Here is a 22,890-nt window from a genome sequence, read left to right as displayed (position 1 = left end):
GTCTGTTGTCCGACGGCTCTAGCGAATTTCTGAAACTCTCGAAGCCATTGATGACACAAAGTTAACGACTCACTAGGGTTGGCTGTCTGCTTGGTATAGAGTCATTACTGTGTCCATAGTATAAACACTGTGTTTTACATGGGAAGAAATGTTGAATGAATACGCACAAGGTTAATGGCCTAGACCTGTTGGTTCTGGGCAGTCATCAGCTGTTTTCCCTCTGCAGGGGGACAGCATCTTGACCACAGAAGTGAAAGTTATCATCACTTTCTTCTCAGGGAAGGTGCTGCTTTAATCCCCTCCCCGCCCCCACCCCAACCCCCACCCCCACCCCACCATGCAGCTAACCCTCCCTCGTTTACAGAGTCTGATGATTTTAGCGCTTCCTTTCAGGGTGGTGGTTACGCTCTTCTATGCATTGAAGCACCACAGTGAGGGAAGAGATTAGAAGGAGAACATGCTAACAGACTTTCTGTTGCCATGGAAATACGCCTAGCCATCAACCTAAAGGCAGAAAGAGTTATTTCGGCTCAAGGTTCCAGGGGGTTCGAGCGTGGTCACGTGACATCAAGTTTCTTGGTGAGGATGAGGCAAGAGCGTTGTGCGGTGCCGGGAGAAAGCTGTTCGCTTCATATTTCTCAGATTCCTCAGATCTATTCCCCCCAGTGATCCACTGCCTAGATTGTATATTTAATACATCCATAAGCATGTGATAATGAAGCGAGGCAGTGGTGGTTCGCGCCTGTGATCTCAACACTCAGAGGCAGGAGGATCCCTGAGTTAGAGGCCAGCCTGATCCACAGAGGAAGTTCCAGGATGGCCAGAAACCCTGTATTGAAAAACAAAAATCGGGGCTGGAGAGATGGCTCAGCGACTGTTCTTCCAGAGGTCCTGAGTTCAATTCCCAGCAACCACGTGGTGGCTCACAACCATCTCTAATGAGATCTGATGTCCTCTTCTGGGGTGTGTGAAGACAGCTACACTGTACTTACATATAATGAATAAATAAATCTTAAAAAAAAAAAACAAAATCAAACAGAACAACAAGAACAAAAAACAAAAAATGAAAGAAAGAAAAAAGTTGTAATGAAATCTATTATTTTAGATGTTAAAAAACAATCTACCTATCTGTGTGTTTATGTGTGTGTATATAATATCCAGTGATCAGAGTTCTAGATAACTCACATTAAAGCTAAAAAATAAAACTTTTTTCTTTCTTTCTTTTTTTTTCCTTTTTTCTCTTTGGTTTTTCGACACAGGGTTTCTCTGTGTAGCCCCGGCTGTCCTGGAACTCACTCTGTAGACCAGGCTGGCCTCGAACTCAGAAATCCGCCCACCTCTGCCTCCCAAGTGCTGGGATTAAAGCCTTGCACCACCACCACCCGGCAAACTTTTTTCTTTAAAAGTTATAAATCTCTACGTGGCTTTGTAAGCTTCCCTCTTCTGAATCCTGCTACAGTGGACGTCAGGCCACCAACACGCACTTCTTTGACAGACAGTGCAGGTCCAGAAGAAATAGTGAGTGCCTCAGTCTACCCAATTTATCCCAGATTAAGAATCTCACTCCTACATCAGTTTGGAAGCACGAGGGATGCAAACAGAGTTGAAATCTGAGAGCATGTGTCTAGCTCTCTAGGTAGTGTGGCCCTAACATTCCCTGTGAGATACACTCGGGGATTACACTCTGACTAAAGCACTTAGATTGAACCCATGTTTGTGCAAAAAATACACTGTGCAATGTAGATTGTATATTTGGGGAGGGGCTAAAGATTTCCATATTTATTAAGATCCTAGAGAACCATCCTTAACATAAGCAGACTAAAGATAGAATTGTGGACAAGGGTGTGGTTGGAGAGGCTTCTGGTAGGAGCTGAACTTCTGACAGCTGCAGGCAAGAGGAGCACAAAAGCCTCCATGGGCCAGGAAAGGAGTCGTGTGGTTGTGAGGCATGCCAGGACAGAACTAAGGTCAGTCAGTTCTGGGTGATCATCTTCAGTTAAAGAAAATGGAGACTTATTCAGATGCTTTGACAACAGAAGACAACAGCTTTGAGCTGAATTGATTTTGGAGAAGACAATGCAAACATTTACCTGGTTTTTTTTTTTTTTTTTTTTTTGATTTGATTTTTTTATTCGATATATTTTTTATTTACATTTCAAATGATTTCCCCTTTTCTAGACCCCCCACTCCCTGAAAGTCCCATCAGCCCCCTTCTCTCCCCCTGTCCTCCCACCCACCCCTTCCCACTTCCCCGTTCTGGTTTTGCTGAATACTGCTTCACTGAGTCTTTCCAGAACCAGGGGCCACTCCTCCATTCTTCTTGTACCTCATTTGATGTGTGGATTATGTTTTTGGTATTCCAGTTTTCTAGGTTAATATCCACTTATTAGTGAGTGCATACCATGATTCATCTTTTGAGTCTGGGTTACCTCACTTAGTATGATGTTCTCTAGCTCCATCCATTTGCCTAAGAATTTCATGAATTCATTGTTTCTAATGGCTGAATAGTACTCCATTGTGTAGATATACCACATTTTTTGCATGCACTCTTCTGTTGAGGGATACCTGGCTTCTTTCCAGCTTCTGGCAATTATAAATAGGGCTGCTTAGAACAGAGTGGAGCATGTATCCTTATTACATGCTGGGGAATCCTCTGGGTATATGCCCAGGAGTTTACCTGATCTTTAAAAGAATTATTGGGGTTGGAGAGATGGCTCAGCAGTTAAGAGCACTAACTGTTCTTCCAAAGGTCCTGAGTTTGAATCCCAGCAACCACATAATGCTTCACAACCATCCTTAATAAGATCAAGATCTGATGCCCTCTTCTGGGTTATCTGAAGACAGCTACAGCGTACTTACACATAATTACTAAATAAATCTTTAAAAAAAATATTGTTCAATTAGGCATGGTGGCGCATGCCTTTAATCCCAGCATTTGGGAGGCAGAGGCAGAGGCAGAGGCAGAGGCAGAGGCAGAGGCAGAGGCAGAGGCAGAGGCAGAGGCAGAGGCAGAGGCAGAGGCAGAGGCTGAGGCTGAGGCAGAGGCAAGCAGGTCTCTGTGAAATTAGAGGCCAGCCTGGTCTACAAAAGGAGTTCTAGGACAGCCAAGGCTACACAGATAAACCCTGTCTAGAAAAAGAAACAAAATGACAACATGAATATATAGTTTTGATCAAGTCCCTACATTTGAGAAAGCTTCGTTTTGTAGATTGACACAGATTCACAGTGGGTCAACATGTAGAAGTTTTACTTGATCAAAAATGAGATCATTAAGAAGAAAAGTACTGGTGTGTTTGAGGAAGGAGGAATGAAATTGTTTCCCTGGCATAAATGGTTGTGCTTAGCAAGTGTTTATTGATGGCCTGGATCTAAACTGAGATAAATGTGTTTTGTTGTTGTTGTTGTTGCTGTTGTTGTTTTGTTTTTTTTGCAAGTCTACACAAGAACATTTAAAGTTTCTATTTACTAACATTCACTAATTCACTTTGGCTAACAAAAAATGCTCCTGAATCAGAGATAGCGAAGGAAATCACCACTTATATCATATGAATGATACAGTAGGGGTCCTGTCATAGAGTTAAAATAATTAGTTTAGAGAAACCACAAAACGACCTGGGGATGTAATTTCTGAATTTCTCACTGACATCACTCGTTTCTCTCATTTTATTTTCCCATCCATAGTGCTTAAAACCAAGTCTTGGCAAGGATGACTTAGCCCCGTTCACTGGATTCTGTTGTGTGACCCGAAAGTAGAACCCACAAACAGTGCGTGACAAGACTGTTGCTTTGTGGAGGAATTCAAGATCATGACAGTAATCTGTGACTCGGTTCATATCTGTAGTAAAGGTAATGGGAGTGGAAGTGGGTGGGGTTAGAAGGGAGGGAAGATCTGGTCCATTTTCCGTCATCTCCCTTTAGGGTCCCCCTTTGATTCCCCTTCAGGAAGTGGAGTAGAAACCGTGCATTCGTCAGTGACTCTGGGTCAACCACAATTTACAGTCAGTAAGGAGGTCAGTGGAAACAGGGACAGTGATTGCTATAAAACCGACAGGTACCGCCGTCTGACAGACCCAGGGAGACACACTCAGAAGGAAGGACTTCCTGAGCGAAGAAGAAAACCAGCATGAAGGGCCCGTGCGAAACAGCCATGGTGAGTGGTGCTGGGGATCCAAAGGCTAAGGGAAGTCTAAGAAAGGTGGATGCCTAAGGCTTTGGACCTTCTTGGAGCCTTTCGTGAATTAGTTCTTTAAAAAGTTAAGTTTAATTTTGATTTGTCTGGTGGAGAAAAAAGAGAAGAAAAGAATAAAAACCATCATCAATGGAGAAGCTAGAAAAGGAGGAAGGCATATGATCTTACCTGATAGATTTTGCTCAGGTGGGTTAGTATATGTATCTGGCTATCTTAAATGATCATCATGGTCTCTTACTCATTATAGACTTAGGTTAGCCTAAAACAAGAGCCAGATCAAACTTTGTAATATATATGTATATATATATTCCAAGGAAGGAATCTATATATAATATCACATTATATATATTACATATGATAATAGTACATTAAATATTAATATAGTATATTAAATATTAACATACATCCCAAAGAATCAGGGAACCCATGGTTTGGTTCTTCCAATGTAATTTAGACAGAGGAAATAGAACGACCCAGTGTTAAACTTTTGGTCAGCTCCTGGAGAAGCTTCTCATGTCTTTGATAAGTGATCAATTAATTAATTAATTAAAATCTGGGAAGGGTTTAACATAGAGTCACGTGGATCGAGCTTAGGAAATCACACATTGTGTTACTGGTTTTGATAGTTCTTTGATTTTGGCGTGTGCTTTCTGACAATGGTGATATTCTTTTAATTATTTGCATGTTATTATAGTGATTACAATAAACCACTGAAGCACAGTATTTAGGGACATAGACTTTGAAGTCAGGCAGGTTTGGCTCTCCTACCTGCTAAGTGTGGAATTTGGTATTGGTCATTTCCCTCTGTGAATTTTAATTCCTCTACCTGTGCAAAGCAACATAATTATGGTGTCTCCCTTACTGTATTTGGGGGAAGGGATTAATGGTTATATTGCTATGAATCTAACTTGTAAGGTAGATCATATAAGCTTAGATTTTAGTTAACTTGGACACCGCAATTTGCTATAACAGGTAAAGGTAGAAAGAGTATATAGATGTCAATTCTTAATATTATTGTTTTTGCCTTTTGAGACAAGATCTTCTGTGTGGACCATGCTAGTCTTGAGTTTGCTATGTGGGCTCAGACTGGTCTGGCACTGGTGACCTTTTTGCCTCAGTCTCTTGGAGTGTTGGAATTACAGGAGTGTGCCTCCAAGCCTGCCTCAGGGTTTTATTATTACCTCTTAGACCCTCATCAACCCGCAGGAAGAGATAATGAATATTTTCCCCATTGCATGGTGAAAAGGGGCTCAGTCATCTGGTTTTCATTTGCTATTTCAATTCCAAGAATATTGTAATGCTAATATAATATATTGCTAATATAATAAATTGAGGCTTGCATCTAGGTTTTCTGGCTCCCAGCAATAGTATGTTCATCTGTGATGAATATCTGTATGAATAGTATGATCATCTGTGGATGACCGACAGAGAGGCAAGATTCTCAACTTAATGCCACTATATCCAAGCAAATCCTTTGGGTAGTTTAATGTTCCAAGCCATTACTATTTCTTAGGGGTCAGGGGAATCACTTGGATTATCAGCAAGAAGCATGGGGTGGTGCTTACAGTTTCCCAGGGTTAAGCTCCTTGATCATCACAGTAGAGGCAGGAAGGTAGGCGCGGCGTGGCGCTGGAGGAATAGCTGGGGGTTCACATCTTAAGACTTAACTACGAGGTGGAAAGAATTAGCTGGGAATGACATAAGTCTTCTGAAATTTCGTAGCCCACCCCAGTGACACAGCTCCTCCAAGACCACATCTCCTACTCCTTCCCAAACAATTCCAACTGGGGCAGGGAGCGGGGGGACTGAGCATTCACACATGAGCCTTTGCGGGTGGATTCTCAGTTCAATCACCACAACAAATTATCATTAATCACATAACCCCAAACTGTAGTGACTTTCAGTCTTGATAGTTAAAATTAGAAGCGAGCTAATAAACATGACACACAAGAGGAAAGAGATTACTCCGGAGGAGAAATCTGCTTAAGAAACCTAAAGAAGTGCTTGATAGATGCGTGACTATGTGTGACTTCAAACCATTTGTGAAGACTTCATTTCACATCCATCTCGTGAGCAGGCTAATACCAATACACCGCCAACCGTTGTTGCCTGAATCAAACAACTGCAAGCTTACAGGGCTCTTTGGGATTTATGAGGATGTAGGAAACTGTGGGGTGAGTCCTGTGATTGAGTTATGGACCCCACACAGTTGACTCTAGAGATAATGCCCCAAACTACATCACTGTGGCCTCGAGGACTAGCTGTTGAATGAATGACTTCAGAGGGGAAAGCACATGGTTATCTGGGGACAAATCTGTCTCACCGTGTGTCTTGCTTTCACTGTATTACCAGTGATCATGGTACAGCAGGTTGTCACCCTGACCACGGCCTCTTTGTCCTGGGCATTTCTTGCCTCCGGTCTGTAGAAAAGAACAGGCAAGTCTTTAAAACCAACATGCGCTCGTTGTCACCTTCCCGACCTACACAGTGAGAACTTGAACAACGGGGAGCCCAGAAATGAGAAGCTCAGCTATAGGTCTTCTTCTGCCTTACTGTGGGCTTTGTTCTTCCCCAGTAAGGTGTGAGCAGGGATGGCAAAGGATGCTTGCGACCAAGGGAAGCAGTTGAGTGTTTAGCTCTTCTTGTGCTCAGATCTTCACTGAGCACTTTATTTGTGTGCACTTGTAACAGAAGATAAACTTATTTCAGTGTTAGTACAGAAATGATGCATTCTAGAGCTAAAAGAAATGGGTTCTATACCCTGATGTCAGGCATCATTAGTGCCTCTGCTTCTTTCAATTAGCATGGGTAATTGGAATTTTGCTGTGCTTGGTTTCACGTAATCCTTTTACTCAATGAGCGTGGCATAACTATATTGTTTAATTTAACTGGGATGCCCTGTTCATTCACTTACCCACTCTCTCATTCATTCAGAAAGTTTTCAGGGACCACCCATGCTCTCGCAGGAAGTTTTACTTTAACAGGTCTGCGTCTGGTATAAACACAGATACGACATTTTTAGAGAACATAAAAAATGCTTCTTCAGCGATCCATGCTTAAAATATTTATTATTTAATGATGATAGATATACTTTTTAAAATATATTTATTTATGAGTATACTGTCTCTGTCTTCAGACACACCAGTAGAGGACATCGGATCCTGTTACAGATGGTTGTGAGCCACCATGTGGTTGCTGGGCATTAAACTCAGGACCTTTGGAAGAGCAGTCAGTGCTCTTAACTGTGGTGCCACCCCTCTTCCCAATAAATGTACTTCTAATTGAATTATATAGGGGCCTTGACAGTAGGGTGAAGTTTGGAGGTATGCCCCAGAGAAAGGTTTCGTGGAATATAAGGCTGGAGACAAAGCCAAGAGGGCTTTGATCACGACCCTTTCTGTTTTGCATCCTGATGACATTCAGCATGACAGTTCTCATTGTCAGTGAACCATAGGGAAAAAGAAGCCATGATCCTGTAAAGTGACCCTACACAGAGTTCAAGTCTATTGCCCACCACCGGGGTCTAACCTGTGGGAATCCTCTCCGTTTTCCAGGTCAAGTCTTTGCTCCTGTTCATGTTGGGATTTGCCATTCTGACAGAGGTAGCAGCTCGGAGGAACCCCAAAGCAGGGGTGCCTGCCCGGCAGAAGCCTGGGAATTGCCCTCCCCTGGAGGAGAACAGTGTGAGAGTTGACATTCGCATCTTCAATCAAAACCAGGGTATTTCTGTCCCACGTGACTTCCAGAACCGCTCTAGCTCCCCATGGGATTACAAGTAAGTCGAGGAAGATAGATATACACGTTACATTGAAAAAAATGTGCTAAGCCAAATGCAATGGTGGATGCCTTTAATCTCAGCACTTAGGAGGCAGACTCAGGCAGATCTCTAATTTCAAGGCCAGCTTGGTCTACATATGAGTTCTAGGATACCAGGTGACACCCTGTCTTGAAAAACCAAAAAAGAATAAAAAAAAAGAAAGATGTGCTACATTATTTTGATTATAAAAGTCTCATTTTTAGGGGTATTCAGGACTCATGTTCACTTTTTTTTTTCCTGAGATAGAAGTCTCACTCTGTAGCCCAGGCTGCCCTGAAACTTACTAGGTAGCCTAGGCTAGCCCAAGCCTTCTGAGTTCTGGAATTATAAGCATGAGCCACCACGCCTGGCTTCACATTCATCATCTGCAAGAGAAGATGTATCTTTTCCAGGAACTCAGGGCTTTTTTTTCTTGCCTTGGGTCACCTATGTAATTGGAAGTCTCGATATTTCTTTCAGCCTTTGTTCTTATCACTGTGCTAGGATAAGTGGAAGCGAGGAGTCAGTTTAGGGATCTCCTGAGATTAGACATTTCTCTTTGTGTAGGGAGGGTAAGGCAGGATTTGGAGGAAAAGTCGACTTGGGAAAGACGTCAGCTGTACAGAGTAGAGTTGTGATTTTTATCGTAATATCTAGGTCCTGGGAACACTCAGCACCCATCAGTACTCTTCAAATACATTAATAAACACAGATCTTAGGGACAGAGCAGTGCTCTGGGGCTGATACATAGCTCTCTTCTTGAGGGGTTTGTGCACTGTAGCAAACTGGCTTGCTTTCAGCCAGAGGAGGCGTCTCAAGAGAGAAACCAAGAGAGGCTCTGGATTCACAGACCTTGGGGGCTTTGATTGGCTTTCCAAGCAGTGAGTTTTCCTCACTGTGCTTTGGGAGACCTCCTAGTAATGTTCAATCTCTGCTTAAAGGATGAGTAATAATACAAGTAAAATATAGACCTAAGAGTAACCAAACTCTAGCATCATTTATGCGGTTATGCTGTAAGCATTCAAACTTGTGATATCTCAAACAGTCCTCTGAGAGAATGATACGGGAGAAACCCCGCTTTATAGTGGAGGCACCTGAGGCACAGGAAGCTACTCATCAGCAAGCGCTTGGTCCAAGAATTCAGAGTCTGTGCTGCTCCCCAGCAACTCAGACCCTCCCCTGAAGGGAAACACCGAGTGCGGGTGAAACTCTTCTCTCTTCCTCTCCCTGGCCTCAGCATCCTGCTTCACCTTTTATTTATTTTTGCCTTCAGCATCACCCGAGACCCCCACCGGTTCCCCTCAGAGATCGCTGAGGCCCAGTGCAGACACTCAGGCTGCATCAATGCCCAGGGTCAGGAAGACAGCTCCATGAACTCCGTCGCCATCCAGCAAGAAATCCTGGTCCTTCGGAGGGAGCCCCAGGGCTGTTCGAATTCCTTCAGGTTGGAGAAGATGCTGGTTAAAGTCGGCTGCACCTGCGTGGCGCCCATCGTCCACCGCGCGGCCTGACCAAGCCGCACACCAAACTCAGCCAAAGACGCTGAGGAAACGCCTGCTTTTACCCAGCGCCCTGCGTGAAGCCCGATCCCCAAGTCTTTATGCTTTCTAGGACTCTTAGTAAGGTGTGCATGGCATTCGGTAGTAGATATAGCTTTAACTTTCCAGCTTGCTTTAGAATTGTTACCAGTCCTGGTGTGTTCCCAATGTCTTAAACTCCTGAAAATGAAGGCGAATTACGACACCCTGGGCGAGGTCTCTTTGTGTTAGATGATGTCCACATTTCTTGTCTGTCAATACAGTCACTTTGATGCAGTATCATTCTTGTAGAGTTCAATGAAATGCTCATAATTCTGATGGAAAGAAAACCAACATAATCAGAATGTATTGAAGGAGGCCTGCGTAGCCAGGGCTGGGTTGGCAAGAAGGAGCAACCATCTGAGATGTGTGTCTTTAGAAAAAAAATTCGGAAAATATAAATGACGTTGGCATAAACTATTACATATTTATATTTGTAGGGGAACTATACGTATATTTATGACCTATCGATTATATAACAATTTAGAAGAAAATTAATATATTCATTAATTATGTAATAAATATTTTTAATTCAAAAATATCTGAAGTTTGTGCTCTCTCGTTTTTGTTCACTTGGTATAAACTTGAGCCTCCTGGCAGGAGGGAAGCACAGGTGGGGAATTGCTCCTATCAGATTGGTCTCTGGGCATGTCTTGGGCGCGTTTTCTTGATTAATGGTTAGCCCATTGTGGGCAGTGCCCATTATGGGGAGGTGGTCCTCAGTTGTTAAAAAAAAAAAAAGGCTGGGCAGGCCCTGGAGAGGAAGCGACTGGACAGCACTCCATCATATCTGCTTTAGGTTCTGCCTTAAATTCCTGCCAAAGCTTCCCTCCATGGTGGAACTCGTAAACCAAGCAATTCCTTCCTCTCTAAGTTGGGTTTTTTCCCGTGACAAATTATTTGGGTCTTCCTTCAGCTCAGCTTGAGCTCCAAGGCTTTATAGCCCTCAACATTTTGAACGTTGGTATGTGTGTCATTTGTTTCCCCAAATCTCCTCCTCAGAGCGCCCGCGTTAGAGTTCTTATCGTTATTAATGGGACTGAGGTCCCGTTACACTTAGACGGAGAGTTGAGGGACACTGTGCACACGGCATCCAAGCGTGGGGCCAGCATGTTACTCCTCCGCCCTTCTGGCCACATGATGTCACAGAGCAAATACTCACCGGCCACTGCGCTAGCTGCTTGGGTACAAAGTGAAGGGAGACGGATGTAGAACCATCTACATTGCTGCTGCATTCCAGGTGTTTAAACGGCTCTACGCTCCAGAGAAGAAGTGGAATGTGAGGTCCTTCTCCTACCTGGGATTTGGTTTGGGGTGGGGCAGGGAGCAGGAACTTGGCTCCTGTTTCTTTTTTCTTTTCTCTTCTTTTCTTCGAGACAGGGTTTCTCTGTATAACCCTGGCTGGCCTCGGAACTCAGAAATCCAACTGCCTCTGCCTTCCAAGTGCTGGGATTAAAGGCGTGTACCATCACTGCCCTGCCTTGGCTCCCATTTCTAACTTGTACATAATCTGCGACGGGCAGGATGGATGCGCAGGCTCCCTTTAGTTATTTACAAATGATTGCAGATAATAGTAGGGTTCATTACATAATGACCCCACCCATAATTAGCTCTGAGTGCAGGACAGCTGGAGTGACAGACACCTGGCAATTTCCTAAGAAAACTCGGGTGATGTCAAACAGACCTGAATTCTGAGGATCAGTTCAAGGTTGGAGAGGAAGAGATTCCTCTTGATGGTGGTCTCATATGACTAAGGTCAAATAGACCACTAAAGCCCCCGATTCACCTCTCCCATTTATGGACGCAGCCTAGAGGAATTGACTGACTTGCTCAAGATCACTCAAGCAGTTACTGGTAGGATTGGTTCCGCGGGATTGGTTCCTCAGGCTCTGAGTTCAAGACCTTTACATTTTGGTTTTCCGGCACTGCCACGGTGTATCTGATAAAAGATGGATGGACTAGTGTTAGCCGTGGGAGAGGCATCTCATGTAGCCTACCTCTCCCTCGTGTAGAAAGAAGCACCTCATCCTACCTCTCCCAATCCATCCGTTGTTCACACAGCCCCCAGAGGCTAAGCAGGCTTGCTGTTCTTCGCTTGTGGGTAAAGCTGGTTGTCATCAGGAAACTGCGCATCCTGTTCGACTCACGAGGTGGCACACCGCACCCACATGTTCTCGGATTCCTTAGCAAAGAGAGAAGAGAAAGACATGACTGCTTGATGGGTGCACCTGTGAGCTCAGGCAAACCTGTGGCGCAGAAGGAGCAGGCTGTGCTCGCCAGCTTTGCTGAGCTGTCTGAGAGGCAGAAGTCCCTCGTTTTGCCTGAAGATACAGACGAAGTTGAATGCTTGAGGTTTCTGAATAGGGAGTTTTCATCATAGTGTGGGGAGAAATTTCCACACAGAAACTAGAAAAAGCATGGCTATTTTCTTTCATTTCCTTTCCTCCACTCCCTCCCTCCCTCCCTCCCTCTCTCTCTTTGCTTGTTTGCTGCCCCCTTTTCCACGTCTCATATACATCAAGCTGTCTTGGCGCTTGAACCTCTAATCCTCCTGCACCTAACCTCCCGAGTGCTGGGATTACAGGTATGGACCACCACAAGCGGGTTGATGGGGCAGCACCCCTAGTCCACATACCATTATTTAATCTTCTTTTCTATTTACTTATTTATGAAGGTCTTGGGGGAGAGGAAAATTAATATCGCTTCTCCTCCACCCCCTTGCCCTGTCCCAGTAACGACAAATGATAAAAGCAAGTGCACCCCTTGCACCCACCATCGAAGCTCATGGTAATCCATTCCACTGGAAAAGAAGCAATACATTTCAGGCGTGATGTGAGAGCCACCGGGTAAGTGTGCACCATGAGTTGTGATACCCTCTTACTTATTAGTGGGTGCCGGCTTTGAGTTTTGTTCAGTCGTGAAGAAGATTACATTTTTATAGGAAGAGAATGGCTGTGATTTGTGAATTAAAGTGGTTTCACAAGGAATACGTTGACTTCTTCCTGTAAGCTGTGCGGTTGTCATAGCAGTTTCAGAGACCACCACACGATGGCTGAACGCAAGGATGCTGGAGTCAGATGCTGGGGTAAAAATGCTTACCGTGTCATGCTGATGACGAGTGGTTTGAGCAAGCTGTTCAGAGCCGGCTCTGCTTGTTCTTAGATGGGCAGGTTGTCAGTGCCAACCTCATAGAGTTTTTTTTTAAAATATTCTATTTTAGTTTTTAAAATTCTGCTTCTGTGTGTGGGTTTGTGTACGTCGGTGTAGTGCCCGTGGAGTCCAGAAGAAGATGTCAAATGCCCCTGAACTTGTTTGTGTGGGTAGCTGTGAGCTGCCCCATGTGGGGGCTGGGAATTGAACTTCATCTTGTGCAAGAGTTTAGCAGCAAGGGTTTAGCTTCTGGGGCTGGAGAGATGGCTCAGTGGTTAAGAGCTCTGACTGTTCTTCCAGAGGTCCTGAGTTCAATTCCCAGCAACCACATGGTGGCTCACAACCATCTGTAATGGGATCTGATGCCTTCTTCTGGTGTGTCTGAAAACAACTACAGTGTACTCACATACATAAAATAAGTAAATAAATCTTGTAAAAAATTCTATGTTCATGTGTTTCCACATCAATAGCTTACCTTGAAAAAAATTACTTCTCTTTGTCAAAATTTTCTGAACTATGAAATGGGGTGAGAATGCTATCACCCTCCAAGGTTTAGAAGATGGATTTAAAAAGTCCTAAAAACATTCGGAGTAGGTTCCAGCTACAGTAAGCTATTACTAGTATTGTAGGTCATATGGACTATGATTCTTGTTTTCAGAGTTAACTGAATCAATGCATTAAACAAAGGAGTGTTTATGCGTTGTTGCAAAAATCCATAGAATTTTGCACACACTAGCTTACTTCTGTGGTTTTGTTCTGTGCTGTTAGCAATCAACATACCGCAGCCCTTTGTATGGCCTGAGGGCAAGGACCGGACTTTGAAGTGGTAACAACAGAAGTCCCATAACCATAGCTTACAACCACATTCTCATAGCTGTGAGGTTGGTGAGTTGGCCCTGAGGATTAAGGCACTGGCTACTTCAGGGCTGTGTGATACATTATCTCCGCTGACAAAATGGCCTACTTCAGGCCAAATTAAAGTCTAAAGGCAGGTTTATTGGGGGCAGCTGTCAGGGGAATCCACTGACCACACAGGAGGGGGTCAGTGAAGTCAGGCATGCAGAGGAAGGCAGAGAGAAAGGGGAAGAAAAAGAGAGAAAGCATGTGTGTAGAGAGAGAAGAGAGATGAAGGGAGAGAGGGAGAGAGAGAGAAGAAAGAACAAAAAAGTCTGGATTATATGGAGAAGAGCCTCTAGGGGAGGATAAGCCCAGGCCCTGGGTTGGAAAATTCAGGGTAGAGGGTGGGGAGCACCAGCCACGCCCTGTAACAGGTAGGGACTGAGGGATGCTGGGAGAATCTGGAGGCCAGGTCCACCTTGGTCTGGTACTTATGCCCCTCAGCTGTTTGCTCTGAAACCCAACACCAGGGAGAGACCAGCCATGAGGGGAAGACCACCCTGGACACATTTGTGTGCTATAAAGTTCATTCTCGGTGTGGCCGTCCCCTAGAAAGGGGTTGTCATGGTCACATAAAAGTGCTTAGTATGAGTGCTTTAAAGACACTCATCCCCTAGGCAAGGGCTCCCCTAGATTCTGGGTCCTGCTGACTTCACATTTCCTGGTTTCTCACCGCCTAGGAAGACAGAAACCTCAGAGGTCATGCAGACCACTTGTCAAATGCCTGATTGCCTTCTGTGGTCACCTAAAACCCCAAGTGTGATCTCCTGAGAAACCAACACTTGCTTCTGTGTCTTACTGGTGGCCTTGTCTGCACACAGAGACTCGTTTTCAGGATTGTTATGTTTGAAAATAAACCCCAAACAAAGAGAATCAACCTTTTCTCTTGGGTCCACATTACTTAGCTTATTAACATCTGTTAAATGGTATTATTCGTATTTGAGGATTTGGCTGAATTACTATTGAACTGTGATTGTTAAAGGAAATGAATTGTCCCGAGCAGAACAATGGTGCAGTCATTTCCACTGTCCCGTAGGATCGCCATTGTTTTTAGTACTAGCGGAATGCTTGGTAATGTAAGCAGACACTTGCTTGGTCATCACAGAAGAGCAATCTTCAAACTCTCTATGTGTAAACTTGTGTAGTCATCACAATGATTTTCTGAAGGAGGAAATATTAAGCAACCTCACGCTACAGATAAAGGAGCTAAGGTTCAGGGCTGGGTTTGTCTAGTCAGTGCATGGGGAAGACCTAAGTACTCCCCCTTGCTCTGTTTGCTTTAGTTGATTTTTTAAAGTTCTTAATTTTAAAGGTTACACAGCTCAGCAGTTATGAGCCCCCGTCTGGCTAGATTGAAGATGCCTCGGGTTGGAGCCAGGGAACACATTAAAGGCTGGCGTCCATTGAATCTTGTCTCCTCCTGTTCTCCAAAGGAAGGTTGTTTTTCCCCTACCCCTTGTTTCTAGGGAGTTGTTTGCTAACTGCACAGTTATCTACCTCTGAAGGAACTAAAAAGACTTAGGTCATAGGTTTTCTACTGAGTAATTGTGCTTTAGAACCTCAAGCACCTGGTGTTACAGAGGCTCACAGCTCATATATCGGAAGAGCATACCACTAGACACCTAACTACCCAAGCCAATCTGATATGCCCCCTCTCAAACGCCTCAGAACTCTTAGAGATATCATCCATCTCTTCCAGTCCACTGGCATTTCCCGATACTTCATGGCTACGTGGGGAGGAGCAGCCCCAGATGCTTGTGTGTGCTGAAGACTAGAACTTTCCCACATTCTCCAATATCTTTTCCTGATCTATCTCTGTCTATTTTTCTATCTATCTATCTATCTATCTATCTATCTATCTATCTATCTATCTATCTATCATCTATCTATCTATCCATCGATCTATGTCCCTAATAACACACACACAGTTGATTTCCATCTCTCATCTTCTCTTATCTTCCTTCCATGACTATTGCCAATCCTTCCAAGGCCCTTTTCTACTTCATGTGGTTTTTTGTTCTGTATCTCACTAAATTTAGCCAGGGCCAAATGTGTGAACATGGGCTCGGAACTGTCCCTTGAAGTATGGTGAGATCATCTGTGGCTATATAATTGAAGACATATCTTCCCTTACTCTAGAACATATCAGTTATCTATGCTTCAGTAGGGAGGGGTAGGGCCACGCATGTTCCTTCCCTATCTATAGTTCATATGTTAAGAGTTGCTGTCCATACAGGTTCATTGTAGGCAGTGGCTGCTGTTACAAAATCATGGTTGCACTGACGGGCCATGCCCAGGAGGCAGAATCCCACAGTTTTTTTCTGCTTGCTTTTCCATAGCATTCCATACTATGGGGTGGTATTGAGAAGTCTGAGCACACGGATGTCACCTATTCTTGGCACCTTGAGCAGCCATTCATCTTTGTTGAATCATTTGTGACGAGAAGAGTCTCTGATTAAGACTGAAAGCAGTATTTGTCCTTGGGTATAAACATTAATATTTAGAAGGCGTTGGTACTATGTCAATTTAGCCACCCCAGGGCTAGAAGCACCCTCAACCATGTTTTATTTTTGTTTGTTTGCTTTTGTTTTAAACAAGTTTACAGTATCAGGCTTGGGTTCTTTTTTGTGGAATGAACCTCAGAACCAGAGAGGGCTTGGTTTCTTTCCTGACAATCACAGTGCTATTGCACTAGTGGGCAATCTTGCCTGGCATGTTGGTATTATAGCTGTAGAGTTCTCACATAGGAAGGCAATTGATGCTTTTTTGTTGCCTGGAAGCCTGCATCACACCTTCCAGCACTATGACAACTGGCTAGTCAGAAGAAAGCTGTCATCTCATTCTAGTACAGTACCTTCAGTAACTGGGTCTCAGCCATGGTAGACAAGAAGAGAAATGGAAACCATTAATCGAGTGTAGAGGCACCGCATGGAAGAAAATCTTTGCCAGCTCTATCTCTGATGGATGCTTACTGTGCAGACTAAAGAAAAAAGTAAACAAAACCAAACAAACCAAAAACAATCAAACATGAAAGAAACAAATAACCCAATTAAAAACAAACAAAACAAGAACAACCACAAAACAACAAACAAAACAAAACAAAAAACAGCCCTGGATCTGAATAGAGACTTCTCAGTGGAAGACATACACATGGCTAATCAACACTTTAAAATGTGTTTAGTACCCTTAGTCATTGGGAGATGGAATTTAAACTACTTTGAGATTCCATTTCATCCCAGTCAGGATGACTACCATATATAAAATATATGAATATATAAATTTTATGAATATAAAATATATCATATATATAAAAAAAATCAAGTGGCAACAAATGGTGGAGAAAATGTGGAGAAAGGGGTCCCCTGTATTCACCATTGGTGAGAATGTAAACTGGTGTAACCACTGCAGAAATCAGGATGGGGTTCCATTTATCATGAAGAACTAGAAATTGAGCTCCTACTAGAGACGAGAAGATCAGGGCACACACCCTATGGACTCTGGATTGTGCTTTCGGTATTTTGCTCAGCAGTGTTCATTGCTGCCTTATCCACAAAGGCCAGGGAATGGACTCAGTCATAGATCTGCCTGTCAGGTGAAGATGGGTAATGAAAAGGTAGCTGACGCACACACAATCAAATTGTACTCAATCTGTCAAGACAAATGAGATTATTATACATTCACAGGTAAATGAATGAACTGAAGGAAAACTCCTACTGAGCAAGGCAACTCAGTCTGAGACAGACAAACACTCTTTTCTCTCGATGGGTCAGTCAATCTTAGCTCCTCATCTTTAGATTGACGTGTTTAACTCGGAATAGCTAGAGAGGACAGGAAGGTGGAACAGAGTGGTTTGGAGCCGGGGGATGATTCAAGGGAGGGGAAACAACACAGCATATGTGATGTAAACACAGAGAGGGAACTAGGAAGCTGGAGGGTTTAAGCAGGGCTAAGCATAGAGAGATGGGGATGGGGCGGGGAGGGAACATGAAACAGCCCCGTGAATGAAACCCTCCAACTACAAAATACAGGAGCTGGAAACGTAAAGGCTTTATGGATGAATTAAAGCTGCCTCTAACAGCCATGAGTTACCAACAAAATCCCAGGGTCGAATATGGGACCTCTCTCTATGGCTTGTTGGTCAAGGAGGCCACAGAGGGTCTCAGCTCCATACCGGATCTTCCCAGTCCTTTTTTTTTTTCATACCAGGTTTTTGTTTTTGTTTTTCTTTTTTGAGTCATTATCTTTTTTGACTGGTTAGCCATGGATGCAGGTTTGTGATTACGGAAGCAACCCGTTCACAGGATCCTAAGAACAGTTGTCCAGATGAACATTTCCTGAGTTTTCAAACTAAAGAGTGAGAGTGATCTTTTTGGTGTCAGGAAATTTCTAGTTGACTCAACATATGATAATATTCATCACATCAATAAAGTAGTTATTTTAGAATATAGGATCATATCCTATTATTAATTTTTTAAAAATGACTTTTTAAAAAATTGTTAATTGGGGCTGGAGAGATGGCTCAGAGGTTAAAAGCACTGTCCAATTTTCCAGAGGTCTTGAGTTCAATTCCCAGCAACCACATGGTTGTTTATAACCATCTATAATGAGATCCGGCATCTATAATGAGATCTGGCATCTATAATGCCCTCTTCTGGCCTGTAGAACAAAGTATGCATGCATAAATAAATAGATAAATAAATAAATAAACAAACAAATGGATAGTGTTAATTATGTGTATGTGTGTTAGTTATGGGTACAGGCACAGGAGTGTGGGTGTCTGTGGATGCCAGGGTCATTGGACCTCCTGGAGCTTGAGTTCCAGTGGCTGTGATTCCCCAAAATGGGTGATCACAGACTCTTGCCCTCTGCAAGAGCAGTATGTGCAGTTAAGCTCGGATCCAAATCTCCAGCCCCTCGCCCCTTCTTACTCTCTATATCCATTCAACCATAAAATTGTGAGTCTAGAGGAATATGATTTCTAACTGATCCATTTGTGTGTGCCTGTGTGCTTGTGCATATGCGTGTGTGTATGCGCACATGCACGTGCCCCTGTGTGTGTGTGTCTGTGTGTCTGTGTGCATATGTATGTCTGGGTTGCCGTACACATTCTGGGCAGGTGCTCTACCACTGAGTTCTGTCCCCAGTGCTCCAGTTATACTGTGTGTTCTATCATCCACCAGGAATTGATCCCAGTGCATTTAACTCTTTGTAGTTTTAGCCACAATTGTAGGCCACAGCTACAATTAGAAGCATGCAAGTACATACTGGTCCTGCAATAAGTAACAGTGTCCACTGGTACAAAAGACTGAAAGGTAAAAATGTATCTTCATGAGAGCAGTTTGCTAGGATGCAGCTCTGCCTACAGGATACATGACCCTTGGAAGCACCTTTGGGAAAGAGAGGTTGAATCCCCAGGGAGTATCTAAAATGCTCTACTTTGCATTTGCATGATTAAAGAACCCAAATGTGTGCATTTCTTAAAAAAAAAAAAAGGTTTCATGAGGCTTTTGGTGCAAGGCAGAAAATGCTTGCCTTTCAAAAACCCTGAAGTGAGGCCCAGCCCAGCCTCAGGCTTTCGGTCCTTACTAACACTCCGTTAGCCAGCACTGCAGGGCCCCTGGAATATGGCTGTAATCTGACCAATGAGTTCAGTTTCTTAGAACACTGCGCTCATGAATTTCTTCTTTGAAAAGCACCTGTGCATGGTTTGTCCACTATGTTATTTTCCTCATATATAGTCCTCAAAGTTTGCTACACCCTCAAATGTGAACCTGATAATATTGCTATGTATGAAAAAAGGACTTGTAGATACGATTTGAGGAAGCGTTTTTATATTGAGAGATTATCCTGAGTTATCTGCATGGGTTCTAAATATGACTCCGAGTGTCCTTGAGATGGGCAGGGTGATTAACAGAGAAGATGGATGTTTGAGGAATGCAACAGAGCTGGCTTTGGAGATGGAGGAGGGTATCCCAAGTCCAGGAACTGGCAGGCTGACACTTTATTTTATTTTTTTACTGTCTTTGCTTGTTTTTCAGTGTTTGAGATTGAACTCAGGGCCTCACAACTCTTAAGCAAACACTCTAGTATGACTCATATACAAATAATGGTTGCTCCTAAAGACCCTGGAGAAAGTAAGGAGATGCTGATAAGGATAGCATGTAGTGAACCATTTGGGTAAAATAATTATGTATGCTGTTTAATCTGTAACAGAGCAGCTCCAGTCTGGTTGGAAGCCAACAAAGTGCTAGGTGACCCAAGTGCCATTGTCACCTCTGTTCCTCCTTCTAATGCAATATAGGCTGGTCTCAAATTTGCCATGTGAAAGGGCTGACCTTGAGTTTCTGTTCTTTTAAACTTTTTTTCTTTTTGTCTTGGCTATCGTAGACCTAGCTCAGTAGCCCACACTGGCCTCAAACTCACAGAGATCTGCCTGCCCCTGCCTCTGGAGTGCTGGGATTAAAGGCATTCGCCACCATTCCAGGCTAACCTCGGGAATGTCTGATCTTCTGTCTTTATCACCTAAATGCAGAGATTACAGCTGTTCCACAGCACGCTGGCTTTCACTCAGCGCTAAATATTGCAACCAGGGTTTTGTGCACAAAGAGATCAAAAGCAAACGGTACAACTGAGCCATAACCAACCCCAGTTATCTTCTTTGGAAAGTTTTCTTCCTAGAATAATTATTTCTCAGGTAGGATTTATGATTAGCGTAAGCATGCAACTTCCAGGCTAGAAGAACGTCCTTCTAGACATAGTAGTCACGTTCCATCTATTAGTAACTTCTGTCCTTGGCCCTTTGATGCAGAATATTAACTTGTGTTCATGCATTCAGGCCAACATTCGACTCTCCTTGTTTTTCACAGCTGACTTTTTTTTATCCAGTGGTCAATACCATCTCTGATGACAGCCAGAAGAAATGGCTGGGAAGAAATATCTCTGACTCACCCGTGTGGTAGGTTCTGAAAGGCGTCAGTAAGGAAGCTGTTTCAGTTTGAGTGCAGCATGCTTTGTGTGGGAGAACGATGAAAAGCATTCTGGGACCCGATGCTGGGTTCTCACCATCTGCCTGAAATAGGCCACTTCTTACAGTAACCTCAGGGGAAGGAAGCGGGTGTTTGTAGAGCTCCCCTTCCACAAATGTAAACCAAAGATGCCTGACCTACATTGTGGGCCTCCAAAATGACCTTCACTGTAGTCGTGGGAGTTCAAGGTTAAGATAAATCATAAACATTGCATGACAGCAATACTTAAGACATGGAGTGCTTGGGATCTGTGGCTTCATTCACCTTTGACCTTTCCCACAAAGGACAGTTAGGCAGTAGGGTTGAGTGGGGAGTTGTGTGGCTATGCGGGTAAGTGTTTCACACCTTTGGGACACACTGCCCCTTTCGCTCTCTGCTTGGGTCTTAATACCAGCAAAATCAACCAGCTACTAAGTGTTGTGATTTGTGGGACTCTAGCAGGAAATGCGGCCAGCCAAGTTTATTTTTGTTCTCTGTTGGAATGTTCTCTTTGTAGCACCACTTTGGACAAGTATTGAAAGAGAGTTTTCTAGGAAGTAACTCCTCAGCCAGGAAAGAGGTTTAATTTTCTAGCTCTTCTTTAGAATCTTTGTTCTTAGGGCTGGAGAGAGAGTTCAATAGTTAAGAACACTTGTTGCTCTTATAGAGGATCTGGTTTCCATTTCTAGAACTCATGTTGGGTGGCTGACCACCTACTATCACTCTGGCTCCAGGGGAACTGAAGGCACCTTCAGACCTTTGTGGGTACCAGTGTATGTGTGCACATACACATAATTTAAAAATTAGATCTTAAAAAAAAACCAACCCTGTAGCTCATGAGATTCAATAGTTGTATTACAGAGATCAATAGAGAAAAGTTCTTAACACTTAAGCTCATGGTCTAAAAAGGTGCCTGGCAGCTGGGGTTACCAGGTTGAAATCAATTCATAACCACTGATAATGAGTTGCTCTCCCCCAACCCTGTGAGGATTGTGGCAGGAATCATATCTGTATTAGAGTCTCTGACTATATAAAGTCATATATTGATTGTGCATGTGTGTCTCTCTCTGCATGTATGCACACATAAATGCATGTTACAGCACTCATGTGGAGGTCACAGGACAAGAGTCAGTTCTCTCCTTCAATAATAGAGGATTTACCTTCAGGGTGTCTGCTTTGTTAGCAAGAACTATATTGGCTGCCTGTCTCCCGGCTTCTTCTTCTTCTTCTTCTTCTTCTTCTTCTTCTTCTTCTTCTTCTTCTTCTTCTTCTTCTTCTTCTTCTTCTTCTTCTTCTTCTTCTTCTTCTTCTTCTTCTTCTTCTTCTTCTTCTTTTCTATATTCTTTGTTTGCATTCCAAATGATTTCCCCTTCCCCGGTTCCCCCTTTCCTATAAGTCCCATAAGCCCTCTTCCCTCTGCCCGTTCCCTGATCACCCCTCCCACTTTTCTGTCCTGGTAATCCCCTACATTGCTGCATCAAACCTTTCCAGGACCAGGGCCCTCTCCTTCCTTCTTCTTGGGAAATGATTTTATATGTAAATTGTGTCTTGGGTATTCAGAGCTTTTGGACTAATATCTACTTATCAGTGACTGCATTCCATGTGTGTTCTTTTGTGAATGGGTTACCTCACTTAGGATGATATTTTCCAGTTCCAATCATTTGTCTAAGAATTTCATTTCGTGAAATGGTCTCCCAGTTTCTTTTTTTTTTATTCGATATAATTTATTTACATTTCAAATGATTTCCCCTTTTCTAGCCCCCCCACTCCCCGAAAGTCCCGCAAACCCCCTTCTCTTCCCCTGTCCTCCCACCCACCCCTTCCCACTTCCCCGTTCTGGTTTTGCTGAATACTGTTTCACTGAGTCTTTCCAGAACCAGGGGCCACTCCTCCTTTCTTCTTGTACCTCATTTGATGTGTGGATTATGTTTTGGGTATTCCAGTTTTGGTCTCCCAGTTTCTTAAGACACCGTGATCCCTGCTAGGAGTGGTGGCACACACCTTTAATCCCAGTACTTGGGAGGCAGAGGCAGGCGGATTTCTGAGTTCGAGGCCAGCCTAGTCTACAGAGTGAGTTCTAGGACAGCCAGGGCTACACAGAGAAATCCTGTCTCAAAAAAACCAAATCCAAAAAACCAACCCCCCCCCCCCCCCAAAAAAAAGACGACACCGTGATCCAACTCTACATTCATGGTCCACTCACCACAGGATATCTCTGCTTTGAGCTGATCTAGGTGCTTTTGCTTATTGAAAACCACACTGGGTAGTTATGCATGT

The 22,890-nt window shown here is 43.6% G+C and overlaps 1 protein-coding gene across 1 annotated transcript; it reads left to right on the top strand.

The window, feature by feature from the left end:
- The first annotated feature begins 4,123 nt into the window (after positions 1-4,123).
- On the top strand, positions 4,124-9,496 carry Il17f (interleukin 17F). Its single transcript, XM_052193707.1, has 3 exons — positions 4,124-4,150; positions 7,744-7,964; positions 9,259-9,496. Exons 1-3 carry the CDS (start codon positions 4,124-4,126, stop codon positions 9,494-9,496), a joined length of 486 nt encoding a protein of 161 aa, XP_052049667.1.
- The last annotated feature ends 13,394 nt before the right edge of the window (positions 9,497-22,890 follow it).

The sequence above is a fragment of the Apodemus sylvaticus genome, chromosome 9 (assembly GCF_947179515.1).
Source record: "Apodemus sylvaticus chromosome 9, mApoSyl1.1, whole genome shotgun sequence".
NCBI lineage: Eukaryota > Metazoa > Chordata > Mammalia > Rodentia > Muridae > Apodemus > Apodemus sylvaticus.
Note: the sequence above shows the minus strand (reverse complement) of the source record. Positions and strands in the feature narration are given on the sequence as shown.